At 38.7% G+C, this 15015-nt stretch overlaps 1 protein-coding gene across 10 annotated transcripts in view; it reads right to left on the bottom strand.

Annotated features, from left to right (window-relative positions):
- The window catches only part of STXBP5L (syntaxin binding protein 5L), a 194424-nt gene that overhangs the window by 29912 nt on the left and 149497 nt on the right, over nt 1-15015 (bottom strand). For 4 of the 10 annotated variants that reach the window (XM_069785870.1, XM_069785872.1, XM_069785873.1 and 1 more), the window contains one exon: nt 9848-9898. The exons of the other annotated variants lie outside the window; for them this stretch is intronic. In XM_069785870.1, coding sequence (XP_069641971.1) covers nt 9848-9898 — 51 coding nt within the window. The remainder of the gene's footprint in view (nt 1-9847; nt 9899-15015) is intronic. 10 annotated transcript variants of the gene reach the window in all.

The following is a 15015-nucleotide window of genomic DNA, read 5'->3' as shown; positions in this document are numbered from 1 at the left end:
CGAGGAAGGGTTCCTTACTGCTTTGTCTGGGAAGAAAAAAAAAAAAAAAAAAGGCAGCATGCAAGAAAAGTGGTAAGAAAAAAACCAAGACTAGTTTTGTATAGTGTACTTTCTATGGGAGACTGTGAGAAAGGTCAGGCTATCACCCTTTGCCAAAACGACTGCAACGATTTACTAGCCTTCTGAGACCCAAGTCACCTGATCCTCCTTTGCCATGACAGATATCTTCCAATCACCCCAAAGAAGAGATAGAGCAGGCTTATAAAAACCTGGCTTTTTTCCAGCTTTGTTCAATTTGCAAGGAAAACCAACATTTTAACTTTTTTCCTTGCTGGCTTACCGCTTTTGTCCCACGGTCTCTGGGGCTTTTCTCATATCAGAAATATTAGTTGATACTGAGCACCAGTTAATATTGGAGACATTAACATTGGTACTTAAGAAGCAGTGCACAGATCGCTCCGTGCTGTTGATGCAATAGTGCAACAGCTCCTAACTCTCTCTTCTTCTGGAGAAGTCAGAGAATAGTTGCCTGGGGAGAAAGCACTGCATTTCTACCCTTCTCCACCACTGCATTTGCCATCACCTCCTAGCCCTTCCCACAGGTGCTGCAGCCCATGAGGTCAAGGGAATTCGCATTATACTCTCTAGTGCTCCGAGGTTCCAGCAGCAAGGACCAGAGATACTAATGCACTATGGTTGGGCATCCTGGCTCAGCAGAGCTTAACCTTGAAGCAGTCTCCAGTCTGTGTAACAGCCACTCCACCCTGCCAGGGCAGCAGCCTTTTCTCCTGTTTGCAGGTAGTGAACTAAATTGCCAGGGCTCAGTTTGTAGCTATTTTGTTCATGAATTTAAAAATGTAAGGCTCACGCAGGCCACTGGAAGTCATCACAGGAGATTACTCCATGCTACAATACACTAGTCCATTTTATACTGATTTAACTCCACTGATTTAACATTGTATCTAAGATGTATTAAAATATATAAAAGAGAAGTTCATGGCATAAAATTCTCTTATGTTCTCCATGTGCTGCTTCTACAGTGCAGGTCCTGGTTGTTTGCCTTTGTCTGGGCTCATGGTGTTACCCACATAAATGAAAATGTGTAATTATTTTACACATTTACGCTTTAGTTATCCCCATTACGAAACAGTAGCACTATTCAGTGCAGTCTGCACCCCAAAAACTGCGTAAAAAAAGAAACAGATCGGTGCTGGATGGAAGGCCAGTGTGTCACACAAAATACCAGTGAGATGATGAGATTAAGAGGAACTGAAGAAGTAACATCAGTTACTGTGAACTTGAAACTACTGAGAGATGCAATGTGCAACAGGACAGCAGCAAGCCTGCTGGAGAGCCTCGAATTAATCTAATTTTTTTGACGAGTATTACACAGACAGGGAGTGTATTATACATACACATGCTCATTTTAGTTTACACACAGTGACATGTATGTGTTACACAACCTCCCTTGTCATACAATGGTTTGAAACTACTTGGTGACCTCTGCAAAAAGCAAAAGGAACCAATGATGTACCAGTGAGAAGTTGAACTCTTGTTAAAACCAAATGTTAAAAAGGTCAGTGAGAAAGGAGAAACATGCATTTGCGGTTGCTGCCTAGCAAGCTGTGTTACACTAGACATAACAAATAAAAAAAATAAGACCAACCATTTTTTCCAGTTCTTACAAAGGGATAAACTAACACAGAAAGAAACTAGCTGAAAACCAGTTCTTACTAATGATCCGAGAGAGGATGAGAACAAAGGAATTTAAATATGACTAATTACAAGCATTATAATATCATCATAAGTTGTAAGTAAGTAATCAATAAAAGAGCAGGCAAGAGGACCCGAGAGAGATGCTTTAATATGGAGCAGAAAGAACCTGAAAAATGAGGCCCAGAGAATCTCCTCAACAAATGTTGAGGAATACAACCTCTGCTGTTAAAGGAAGGAAAAGTCCCTCTGTTTCCACTGGGGAGTTTTTGTGTATTACCAATAAATTAGATTCCGTGTAATAATTATGGGTGTGACTAACCACTTTTTGTTACAAAGCAGAGAGATACACATTTAAATCAGGGGAAAAGAGATCTCATAGCTGTACAAATGGCCAGAAGAAGTGTCTCAGGTTTGCATGTAAAATAACCAAAACTTATGTAAAAGGAGTGTGATTATTCATTAGCGAGAACATAGACTGACACCTGAAATTTTTAACAAATTATTCTTAAAAGAAAATCCCTTACAAAGTCAGGATCACAATTTTCTCTTGGTGCAGTTCTGTCAACCAGGCAGGAGAGGAGGTGCGAGCCCTAGCAGAAGAGGTTAGTACAGACGTGCTGCCAGCAAAAGCGTGTATTTACCATCATGTCTTCAGCAGTTTGAAGAGGAAGGATGAATTGCCCTGTTGACATACTGTTAGTATATTTAGGTCCACACTAAGAGTACAACATGCTGTCATTGTAATATACTGCCTGTGTTATATAATGGTATTCTTATTATGGTAATGAACTCCTATCATGTGCTTGATCCTAGATTTCATCATTTTTTTGAAAGCAGGGTGAACAGATTTACTTTTCAGACAAATAAAATACTGTGAAGTGGTTGAAAACGTTAAGTGCGTTGTCACTGACAGAGTCCCTTTTAAAACTAGTATTTTTGCCTGCAATTATGAACAATGAAACCAAAATACAAAATAAACACTATCCAAATGAAGAACACTAAGAATATATTACTGTATGTCATAACATCACCTCTACATGATCATATCTGAAAAACCAACCCTGGCAGTGCAAATCTAAAAATAAATCCAGCTTTGTTCCCAGAGAACAGTGGGAAAATTTTGGACTACTTGGTTGTAACACCACACTACTGGATTGACTGTCTCAAAAAGTACACAGCAGTCAGTGTGCCTCACCAGCATAACGTAACATAAATTGTTGCTACGCTTTGTGCAATAAACAGGAAAACAGACAGAAAACTTGATTTACTTCTGAAACATAAGCATGAAACGTATCCTGAGCTGCACAGAGGACAACACTGAAACATGCAAGTAGAGTGCATGAATCACAAGACCACCTTGGATATCACCAACCAGTCCTGAGCACCCCTTACTTGTAGCACTGCATCTGCATTTTCAAGATGGACAAATCTGGATTTAATTCTCCGTTTTTGAAAATGAAAAATTCTTCAAAGAGATTGGACTGGAAACATTTTTTCAACTTGAACGTGACAAAAATAAAGCATGACACATGAGCCGGAGACTTTCTAAACAAAATTCCACCCTTCTATCTGAAATGAATAAACAAAATCTAAGATATTTACAATAAAAGTGTTTGTAGACTATTCTAACCAGATTCTTCCAGAAATTCTTCCCGATTTTTCAAAAAAATTGTTGTTTTTACCTGCAGGTAAGAACATCTGAAATAATTGAGCTAGCACCGCTCCATAGATGCTAACATGTAAGTAATTTGCTTGCCAACACTCAACAGAAAAAGGCACAGACATGGGCAAATAAGGCATTCCAAATATAATTAAGTTTACACATAATTTTTATGCAGCAATCAAAGAATTCTAAAAAAAATCCAAGTTTTTCTAAACTTGTTAACATTATGCATTGTAGATTTTTGACATATTTCATGCCGTCGTAATAAATAAGAATGAAAAATTGTTACTCTTTTATTTTAATGTTGCAAAACCAGATTTTATAGTTGATAACTTCCAATTTAGAGTTCTTATTTATCCTTCTTTTTTTAATCACTTTGTTGTCAAAATAATTATACATGGAAAATTATTACTTTCTAAATATTATTCTGCTTGTACAGACAGGTCAGTTACTAAGACTTTGGATGTTGCTTTAAGTCCAAACAAGGTGATAGGACCATCTGTCTCATGCCCGAGTCTCTGCCTACAGATGACATTCTGTGCGAGAGCTCAATCCCAATCCAAGTTACTTACTATACAGGAAAACCTCCGGATCCAGGCAGGTCTGGTAAATCTATGTGTAGCCCCCAATTTTGACTGCTGGAGAGTATTACAACCCAAGAAATGTACAGAGAACACAGAACAGAAGAATACTACATATGTGTTTGCATTGCTTGAAAGGAGTGAAAAATCACTTACCTTTGAGAGTCCTCAGTAAGGAACTCTTCTTTAAGTAAAAACAAAGAACTTAGGAACAGTGAATATCTATTACATTGTGAGCCTAACAGTTGCCTATCATTTTGTTGTTATCAACTCTTAAATGTATGATGATCCTTACTGTTGTTTCAGCTAACAAATTTTACTGCCTTTCCTTCGTGACTACATTTAACTGTATCAGCCACAAATTTTTAGTTAGGGTATCACTTTGGTAATTTTCAGCACTTACCTTTCCTTTAAACTACTTGGTTGTTAAATTGCCCATATAGATCAGGTGTTTTTGTTTGTTTTTGGTGTGGTGTTTTTTTTTTTTTAAATCTGGAAGCATTGAAAGTCAGAACATAGCCCCTTTCTGCATTTGAAATATAACCACACAGCACATACCCGTTCTGCTGTAATAGTTGACAGAGTTAACCTGGTGGTTGGCTCTTGTTGCTTTTTTTTATTCCGGTTATTTGGACTGGCAGAGCGCTAATGTATCTGTTAATATAGGTTCTCTTTTAAAATTGTTTGACCATAAACCACCTCATATTTAATTAAGGAAGAAACTTGATGCTGTCATACACCTGACCTTCAGCAGATGAAAGAGACTTTTATCTAATAGGGTCCTAGCTACAGAATATCAAAATCCAGACCTGAAAATGTGAAATTGAAGAGAGGCTAAATGTTTAAAACCATTTCTGTAAAAGTGAAAGACTTCAGTCCAACCCAGAATGTTTTTCATCTTAATAGGGATCAAACTTGCAGCAAAAAAGGCAAACTGCATCCTCTACTGAATCAGCGAGAGCACAGCCAGCAGCGTGAGGGATGTAATCCTTCCCCTCTGCTTGGCACTTGGTAGACTGCACCACAAGTCCTGTGCCCAGTTTTGGGCTCCACATTACAAGTAAGATATCGGCATACAGGCATGAGTTCAGCAGGGGTCCACCAAGCTGGTAAGGGACTCGGCACACACAATGTAAGAGGAGAGCCCGAGAACTGGGGGGGGGGAGGTTCAGCCCTAAGAAGAGAAGACTGAGGGGAGACCTTATTGCTGTCTGCAACTACCTGATCCCAGTACTGGAAGAGGTCACCCAGAGAGGTTGTGGACCCCTGCCCTTGGAGGCATTCGAGACTCAACTGGACACTGCCCTGACCTACCTGGTCTAGCTAGACCTGCTTTGAGCAGAGTGATGGCCTAAACAACCTCTAGAGGTCCCTTCCAATCTTAATTTTGCTATCAATTTAACTACAAGCAGAGTTCAGATGATGCCTCAATTCAGCTTGTATTTTCAGACTGAAAAGTGATCAGAAGTTACTCTACCCTTCTGGAAGGAGACACATACTGGACAGACCATAAAATCCTCTGCATGTAAAAATATGTATCATTTTCAATGTATATTGCAAAGTAATTAAAGAAAAGCATTGTTGCAACTGGATGTCTGTATTACCTTTTCTAAAAATGTCACACCAAGGAGGAAAGCAACTCACATAATTTCAAAATTTCTGAAATGTTCTTTAGCACTGTAAACAGAGTTACAGATCCAGAAAAACTAGTACAGAACGCTCCAGTTAAAATCTACTGGTTTGCCCAATGCAGCAGTAAGCAAAACAGATTAAAAGCTTCAAACTTCTGCCAGTGCCTAATGTCTGCTGTAAAATACTATGAAAGTGTAAGGCAAGAATGTTGCTGTAACCCCACTGCTCATGCTTAAAATAAATACGAGGTCTTCTTTATGATATCCGGGTACTGTTTCATAGGCTTGGGAGCATCCAGGAAGCGACACTTCCCTTGCAATGAAATACAAAGGCAGTTTTTCACTGCTGTATAAAATGGGAGACATTAACTCTGACCTGGTAAAGAATTAATTCACCGCTTATAAATATCTGCATAAAGCATAGGAAGTTATATTAATGTTTTGAAGACCACAGCTTAACAAGAAGAAACAAAAGGTGTCTGTCTCTATATGTGTTTTCTTTTGTTCTTTGGCTAATAAAGTCTAGATGATAGCATAAATTCTTACAGTGAAACCATCTGTTCATAGGAATGAAATAAAAAAAAAAAAAATCAGCAGTTACCGAGTATCTCCACCTTTAGTTAGGACTTCTGTCTAGCTCCCTGTGATCACCTGGAAACTTTGAAAGCTTTTAATGAAATAAGCAGAAATACTTCCTAAAAGAAAAACACAAAGAGATGCTTGAAGTGGCTGGTGAAGCAAAGTTAGAAAACTCTCATATAAAGCAGTTGCATATGTCTAGATACATCCCAGATTCTCCACTTGATTAAATTAGATTAGGATTATCCCCATAATTTATTTCACTGCAAGTGCATGGAGATGTAGATGATCTTTTTGGGAAACAGTATTAGGCTCAAAAATAAAGATACTATCATTTCAAGCTGCCTCTGAAGGATAATAGGGAAACTGTACAGTATATGCAACAGCAATACCACATCTTCCTTCTGGCTAACTCAAACATTGGGTTACTATGATCTGCAGTAGCTAAAACCATCAAGAAGTTTCAATGTATCCCCACATATGGCATATTCTCACATTTCTGTGTGGAGATACGGCATCCACAGGTGACAAGTTCTTCGGCAAGAATAGATAATAATCACTACAGCAAAATAGAAAGATGCTGAGGTCAACTTTATCAGTCATACAATGGTCAGAATGGAGTCCCAAAGTACCTTTCAGTCATGAAAATCCTGACAAGGTTTAACTAGAACACCCTGAGTCATCAGATCACGCATTATTCCCTTAAATGCTAGCAAACTACTCCCCAAGCAATTCTCAGTACTGGCAGCACCTCCACGTGAGATAGATTTAACTTCCACTTAACCTCTACTATTACAATTCAAAGCAAAGTGAAAGCAAGGACACTACATGAGCCAGATCCTAAGAAGGGAGCAGAACTGTAAGCTGCCAAATGCTAATGTATTTCCCAATTAGCTGCAGTTGGTGCTGAGAGTAGGCGATGTATCAGCACTCTGTAAAAAGCTATGAGCCAGAGCCAATGGGATGGATGTGCAATATCTTATCATTTCAAAGTGGTGACCTGAATATTTTTACAAGTGTGGGCCAGAGAGTACTGTTATCCCCCGAATATTCAGACCATGGATTCAATCTCAAGCAACAGCCAGACAGTGGATAAACAATCCCTAAGAGCTCTGCCAGTGTAGCCAGGACATTTTGGAGCAGAAGTAAATGAAATGCAGACATTACTCATCACCTTTTCCAGGAACTCTCCTTTAAATTTAGCTCCTTACATTGAGAAAGAGAGGCTTTTTCCAGCCTGTTATAAACTAAGCAATCTATAATTCAGCACAGTTTTAATGGCTAGAATAATTAACAAGAATCTTCTGCCCTTCTAAGACAGTCATGAAGGAGAAGTGAAACAAGTATTTTTGTTTCAGTGGTTTGTTTTTGGTTTTTTTTTTCAACCTTCCTCTGCAGTTGATTAGCCATGAGTATCTGCCAGCTTATACATTGAATGCTGCTTCCACATGCTTTATCCTTAGCAATCCACCAGGCTTCTTGGTAATACAAGTACTGAGTACCCAATAGCTGTGGCAGTAACAAGCAAAATGCCTAAGTGACAATTTGATATTACCTTTTGGTATATGGAGCTTTTGAAATTAATGGAGTTCCACTCATTTCTGCAAGATGTTGAAATAGACCTTCTTAGACTTATTTTTAGCTTATATGTAACTTGCTCTACATTATTAAAAAACAATGAGCACAGGGAAACAGAGGAATGGTAGAAACATGACTGTTCTGAAATCAAAAATCACAGACAGGATTATGCATTCCATTAGTCTTCAAACTTCCCTACATAGGTCATACATTTAAGATGGACCATCATGCCTCCTACGCTCTTGGGTTGAATTTGTTTAACTTTTACAGCTTTCCTTTTGTACATAGTTGTCCTGCTCCCCAGTCCTTGGGGTTTTGTGGTTTTCTTTTTTGTGTTTTTTTTCTGTTTGGTTGGTTTTTTTGGTGATTCTGTTGTTTAGGGGTTTTTTTAAACATAAATCCACCTTCAATTTGTCAATATATTCTAGGCAATGCTTACAATATTGTCCAGCTCCCAGCATGATTACAGGAAAGCTGATGGTAAGGCAGCTTTTTTCCCTGACATGCAACTTTTTTGTATTATACAATAATGCCCTCACCACTTCCTAGTTGCATTGATTTGTTTCTTGCTTTTCTAAAAGCTGTAAATCCAGTCTTTTACACATCAAATTTATCTTTTTCTTGTGTTATGATTCAGGATCTAAATCTATGTCATACTATGTGTCCTTCAAGATTATATATTTTTAATAATACTAATAAAAAGAAGTCTGATCTGTAGAATACGCCTTAGGTCCTATCCTATGGCTATTTTGATACTCTTAAGTATTCACCTTGCCTCTTAATAGCTGCCCATTTATTTAGCAAAAAATATTAATTTTTCAGGCCTATAGCTGCCTACATCGCTCTTTTTACCTTTCTGGAGTATTATGAGTATTACTATTTTCCTCTCCAATTTTTTTTTTTTTTTGTGTATTCCTACATTCTTAGTTTCTCAAACATCACTGTTAATGGTGGAGTAAGTTATTTCAACCAAATCACTCTGTACACTGAAATCCGCACAATCTGGATTGAATTTCCCAATGATTTTTCAACATTTATTTACTTAATCTTTATCAGGAGCTATGAGCAGTTTTCCAAGTTCATCAGTCATTTGTAATGTGGAAGACATATTTATTCCCCTGACTTTTGTCCTGGGGAACAGTGTTACATTGGTTAATACATGCACATGATTCCTAGTGACAGAAATTAAGTTCAGCTGCATTATGCAAGGATGTGATCCAACTTTAATTTCTATCTCTAAAAAGACACTCACAAGTAATGAGGCATAGCTACATGGCTTTTCCAGTCATCTTATGTGAGAAACTTCCCATGAGAGCAAAATTAGAAAGGACTCCTTGAGACTGAGAATATTTAAAGACAATTACTTAAAAAAACCCCACAAATCAAACTTGCTGTGAATCACACATTCCAACAAAATGCCAGGAGCAATCCACTTTACGTGGATATTTAAGAGGGCATGATCTGCCCCAAACATTTTTAGGTTACACAAGATGTTGAATTTTCATTTTAGGTTTTTTGAGGTGAAATTTCTGCTCTCACTATTCATTTCCACTGAAATATTAAAGAATAATTGAGAAAAAGGTTACAGCAAAGTATATGCTTAACAGTTAGCTGAAGTCAGTCTCAAGGTGAGGACTGAGACACAAATGGCTGATTTCTGTTCTGACTTCTCAGAAGTTCAAAGACACCATAAAATATACATGTTCAACTGATATACTTATCACTGTTGTGGCACGGAGTCTGTACATCAAATAAAGAAAATAGACTTGTGCATGCATTGGGTGTTATAGGCAGAGATAAACATCACTGACAACCAGTTATAATGGCTCAAGTATGTAAAAATTTCTGGAGCCTTTTCTTAATAAAATATTACACACACAGTGTGTAATGACTGGCAAAATATGTCTACATGAAGTAAATGAATATTAAACAAGCAAAATGCTGAGAGCTGCCAACAGAACTGTATGGGTTAATAGGTGGTTTTTAGAAAGCCTTTTCAGACAAAGCTTCCAAGGTTATTGTGTTATCTCATGAATCGGTAAAATGTTTTGCCAATGAATGTAAGGAAGTTCAAAGCTGTTGGCTTTCGCCTACCGTACCAAGATCAGTCTTAAGATCTGTTGGCAGACTTAACTTTCTTGATCCTTTAACTGAAACAACAGAAAAAGGAGAAAGGCAGTTGTTAATAAGTAAGAAAGAAAAAGGAGCGAGGGAAAACAACATGCCATCTTCTGGTTAATACCATGTTGCAAATTTGTAGCACTTTTTTTTAATCAGCATATAAAGGCAGAATTATGGTTTAAATATTTTCATGTACACCATTCAGCAAAATAAACATAACTGAACAAAGCAGCACTGGAAAAAACATTACTCCAGCTCTCAAGAAGTGAATGGTGCTTCACACAGCTTTGGCTGTGTGCTGCAATATCTTACCTTGTGATGACAGGAATGATAAAAAAAAACCAAACAAATGAGATTAAGGCAAATATTGCAAACGCTGGTTATGCAGCATATCACAAATATTTAAACATCTGGAAAGCAATTTAATAAAAGGGTGCAATGAAATTATGAGTTCTGATGACATCATACCTCAAGATACCCTTTGAAAAAGAGAGGGCATATTGTACAGGTAATGAAGACAGAACATACTATTGTAATATTATGGAAAGGAAGACAGATTACACAGAAACAAAACACAGCAGCTTCACGATATAATGTAGTGTTATCTAGACATCAAAATATCGCACTCAATTTACTGAAGATTTAATTATCTTTTGTGTTCCAATTACACAACAAAACTATGATTTTCTTCTGTTCAAAAATGTTTTCATTTCCTTACACATGAGCACATTTTTAAACAATGAACACCAGAGAACTGAAATGAAGCATGTCTTGTAACAGTCAAAATGGCATTAAATTTATTAAAAGAATGCCTTAAGAAATCTTTTATTAATTATTCAGAAGACTTAATTTCCAATATGGTTCTTTCATTTTGCATTTTTTCACATTGTTTTCTGGCTTTCACCCCTTACCCATACTGTCTGTTACTAGAAGTGAACAATGCAGTATTTGTCAGCTAACTATTATACTTCTAAAGAAAGCCCCACATGGTAAGTATCACAGTGACAGGAACACTGGGACATATGAATATAAGGAACAAGTCCTTTGTAATTTCTATTTAGTAAGCTTTTAGGTCAGAAGGATGCCCAGAACAGCCACTTACCATTTCAAGTCACATAGCCCCTTAAAAATAAAATAAAATTCTGTTGCATTCTTTTGCAGTGTCATAAACTACAAAGCCTGCAATGTGGTAGCAGAATGTATCAGCTGGCACCTATGTTAGATGCTTTTCTTTCTTTCTTCAGGGAAGATTAGGGGACCCCTTCAGGCTCTTGAGCAACATTTTGGTATCAGTAGAACCAACACAGCCCTCGCAGTAACCCATTCCTAGCTGTCACTTTAACTGGATGCTTTGGGACAAGGAGAAGAGATCTCTTCAGATCAACCCAACATCAAAATACACATCACTAACACTACTATATGAGAATTCTCTAATTTGGATACCAAGTGTTAGGCTCCCACATCCATTTTAGGCACTCACACAAAGGGCAGCTTGATTTTCAGAACAGCCTTTTAAAAACATTCCATTTATCTGAGCAGCTGTCATACACTCTTTCAGACTGTGAATGGAGGATACTGCTCCAGAAAATCAGTGCTTTGCTATAGAGAAAGAAGAAGCATCACCACTTGTGACATAATCTCCCTTAAAGGAAAAGACAACATCTGGCCCAGCCAGCCCTCTGAAAAAGGATTAACCAATTCCTAAGGAACACTGTAGGACACTTCAATAACAGACTAGGATCTAGATTAGGATATTTCAGAGCTACAAAACCTAGCTGCATTTAACACCAAGGAGCTTCATTAGTGCTGTCACCATGGAGGCTTTCAGCTTTGCAGATTGGTGGTTTAACCTCGTCTATTTCTATGTTACAGGTGTTTCTGTATAACAGGAATTACATGTCTTGTGTTATATGCCACAGCTGTTCCCAGCTACTACAATTTATAGTATGTATGTCTGAACTGCAAGACTGCAGAAACAGCTCCCAACTCTTTGTGTGCAGGCTCATACAGCACGTGCAAAGTACGCACTTTCCGATTCCTCTGAAGGACTCTAAACAGGCTTGATTTGGGAGCTGCCACAGCTGCGCACAGACAAAATAGTCATACCATACTGAAGGCTACAATCTAACAGAGCCTTGGGATGCTGAAGGGACTGAGGATTAGAAAGAAGAGGCGTATACAGTTGATTAGTTGGTTTGTGGGTACAGGGATAGAGTAGAGGACGTGGTGAGCAGGGGGCTAAAGGACAAAGGAGACACACAGCATGAGTAAATGAAGGAACTGCAGCTGAGAAAGCCAGGAGTTACTCCTACCACCATCTCCACCATTAATTTGGAAATTTTTGGTGTAGGACATGATTGTGCTAGGACACAGCGTGGACCGCTGTCAATAGACCACATCTTTGAGGGTAAAAACAAAAGAAGGAGCCGGTTACTTTCATGCTTTACTGTGATTAAAGCTGTGCATATTACTTTTTGGGGGGGTGAAACTAACTGTTTACTATTAAACTGATCAGAATGTGGACATTATTATGTAACCTATTTTTAGTACCTAAATCATGTCTATTTTACTATCCCCACATTTATTATAAAGGAGGATCATGCATATAAACCTATGTTGCTGAGAAAGAGCTTTTGAAAACCAGCTTAATTTAAGAACAAAGTAAAGTATAAAGGTTCAAGAGGCTAGCAGCGCTGTTTGTTACCGTTATTTGTTTGCATTCATATTGGAGGCAGCCAGCAGAAATTGCGATGCCACAGCGCAAGGCAAGACAGCCCCTGCCCAAAAAGGCTTAATGTGTAAACAGTCAAGTTATCCAACTGTGGGATGAGAAAGAGGCACAGACAGAATTAATAGGTACAGAATGGCAGACAGCTAAGCTGAGCGCCCAGGTCTCCTGATCCGGCAATGTCCTATCTCATAGCCATATGGTTCCTATCAGTCTTTCAATAAAAACGCCAAAGCACAACCAACAAACAAATGTGTGCTCGCAGCTACGACACTCGGTGGTGTCTTTCCCTTGGCTACTACAGCAGGACCGTAGTCAGAGAATTTAATATAACTCAAAATGCAAGTGACTTCATACAGCTCTTTTTCTATTAGGGAGCTTCTACCTGCATAACAGTCCCAGTTCCCCACTGCTAAAACGTGGATTTAAGAGCCTAAAATTTAGCTACCCATTTGGACAAGGTATACAACAAGGTCCTGGAGGTTTGGCTGCTGGGGCTCAGAGCCAGTGCAGAGAGCGCCCTTTTCCTTTGGTGGCCTCAGGCACAGCGTCCCCGGCAGCACTTTCCCATGGGAGCTACTTCCAAGCTGAACCTAACTCTCACTCTGCCCTGAGCTACAGCTCCGGCCGCATTGCTGCCACTCCTGTGCCTGGCCGCAGCCCTGCTGATCCAGACTCACGGACCAACATCCCTCCCTGTCCCCCGGACCCCCCCCGGCGATCACCAGGCTGTGCTCGGCCCTAGTCACCCTCCCCAGAGCTGCCCTGCTCCCTCGCTTAGCTCCTGTCTCCCCAGTCTGTAGGAGCTACTGGTGAGGTCAGGTCCCCTTGAACCCTGAGCCATGCACCATGGGCTGCACAGGGGCTACCCCTGCTGCTCCCCCCGGAGCCAAACAGCATGGCCCAAACCCAGGTCCCCATCTCATCCCCTCTGCCAGCTCAGGCTGCTCCCTGTTCCTTGCTAATCCCTACATACACATCCCTGCTCAAGATCTTCAGCAAGCATGAATTCACCTGATCAGAAATGCCCTCACATATTGGAAAAAGTGGTAAGATGCACCTTGTATTCCCAGTGCAGGAGCTAACCTCTCTAACAATTAATGTGCCTTCCGACTAGTAGACATTCTATTTCATATAAATAAGTAGAAATAGTTATGCTGTCAGCGTTATCAAGTTTCAAAATAAATTACATTGTTTTCCACACACACAGAATGTTTTGAAACATTTACTTTCTTGCTTGCTTTCCATGAGAATATAATTTTCAAACTGAGTCAAATCTCTTCAGCTACTTTGCAGTTACCCACAAGTTAAAAACCAGCGACTACTAGAAACTTAATAATATTCTTCTTGAAACAAAGCTATTTAAAAACATATCATGTAGTTAAGTAGGAGCTTGGCATTGCATGGGCCTAATCCCAGCAGATTTAAACAGTGGAATCAATCAAGATAGCAGCACTTGGAAGTCACAGTACATATGGAAACTCGTAATCTTGCCATGAGGGACCTGTTCCAAAGCTCATGGGAATCAACTGTGGAAGTCTTTACATAGCCTTCTCTAAGCTCTATAGTCTTAAAAGCATTTTGGATGCAAGCCCCCAATATGAAGGTGGTTTCTTAAGAAAAAACACAAATGCACTTTCATTTTAGAACACACATTTGAGAAGTCACTCTCCTATACACGGACCGATGAAATTCTTCCCTTCTGGTCTTTGAAAGAAGTCTAAACTGTCCATTGCATCTTACACAACAAAGTTAAATAACCTCTCAAAGATGCATTTTTTTTGTGCTCACAGTGTATTCTCAACTGCATGCTTCCGTACAAAGCTGCATATAAATGGCTGAAGCAGTAAGGGACTATATATTATATAATTATGTATACTATATATATATTACATTCCTAAGAGCCCCTGAATAAATTTTCCTAATGAGGTGATAAAAATAAAGGTAAACTTTACTGGAATGGGTACTGCTCTGTAGTACATTATATAATAATTAGCTCCAGCATTGGATGTAGCACCATTGACATTATGAATGCTTAAAGGCCTCAGAGTTTTTTGTTTTAGAGCTACTGAGCTCTCACATGCCATTATAGAGTGAATGTAGTACGAGGCCCTAACTTTTGACCTCCAAATCACAAACAACAATCAAAATGCAGTTTGACTTTCTCCATTGAAAGAACATGGCATGCATGAGTAAGACTAAGATTTTCTGATGGTATTGAAGAATCCTGATCTCCACTGTTCCTTTATATTGTCTGAGGTTTTTTTCAAGCCAAATAGCATTATATGGCATGCCAGGCTGCATCACTGCTCTCATGAAATATGCTCTATATAGATAAGTGTTTTGGTTTTTTCTTTTTAAAGTTTTTTGTTCCACAATTTTTACCAATGTTATTCCATATATATTGCTATATCTGGA

Source organism: Haliaeetus albicilla, chromosome 6, assembly GCF_947461875.1.
Source record: "Haliaeetus albicilla chromosome 6, bHalAlb1.1, whole genome shotgun sequence".
Taxonomy (NCBI): domain Eukaryota; kingdom Metazoa; phylum Chordata; class Aves; order Accipitriformes; family Accipitridae; genus Haliaeetus; species Haliaeetus albicilla.
The sequence above is the reverse complement of the archived record's forward strand: the minus strand, read 5'-3'. Positions and strand labels throughout refer to the sequence as shown.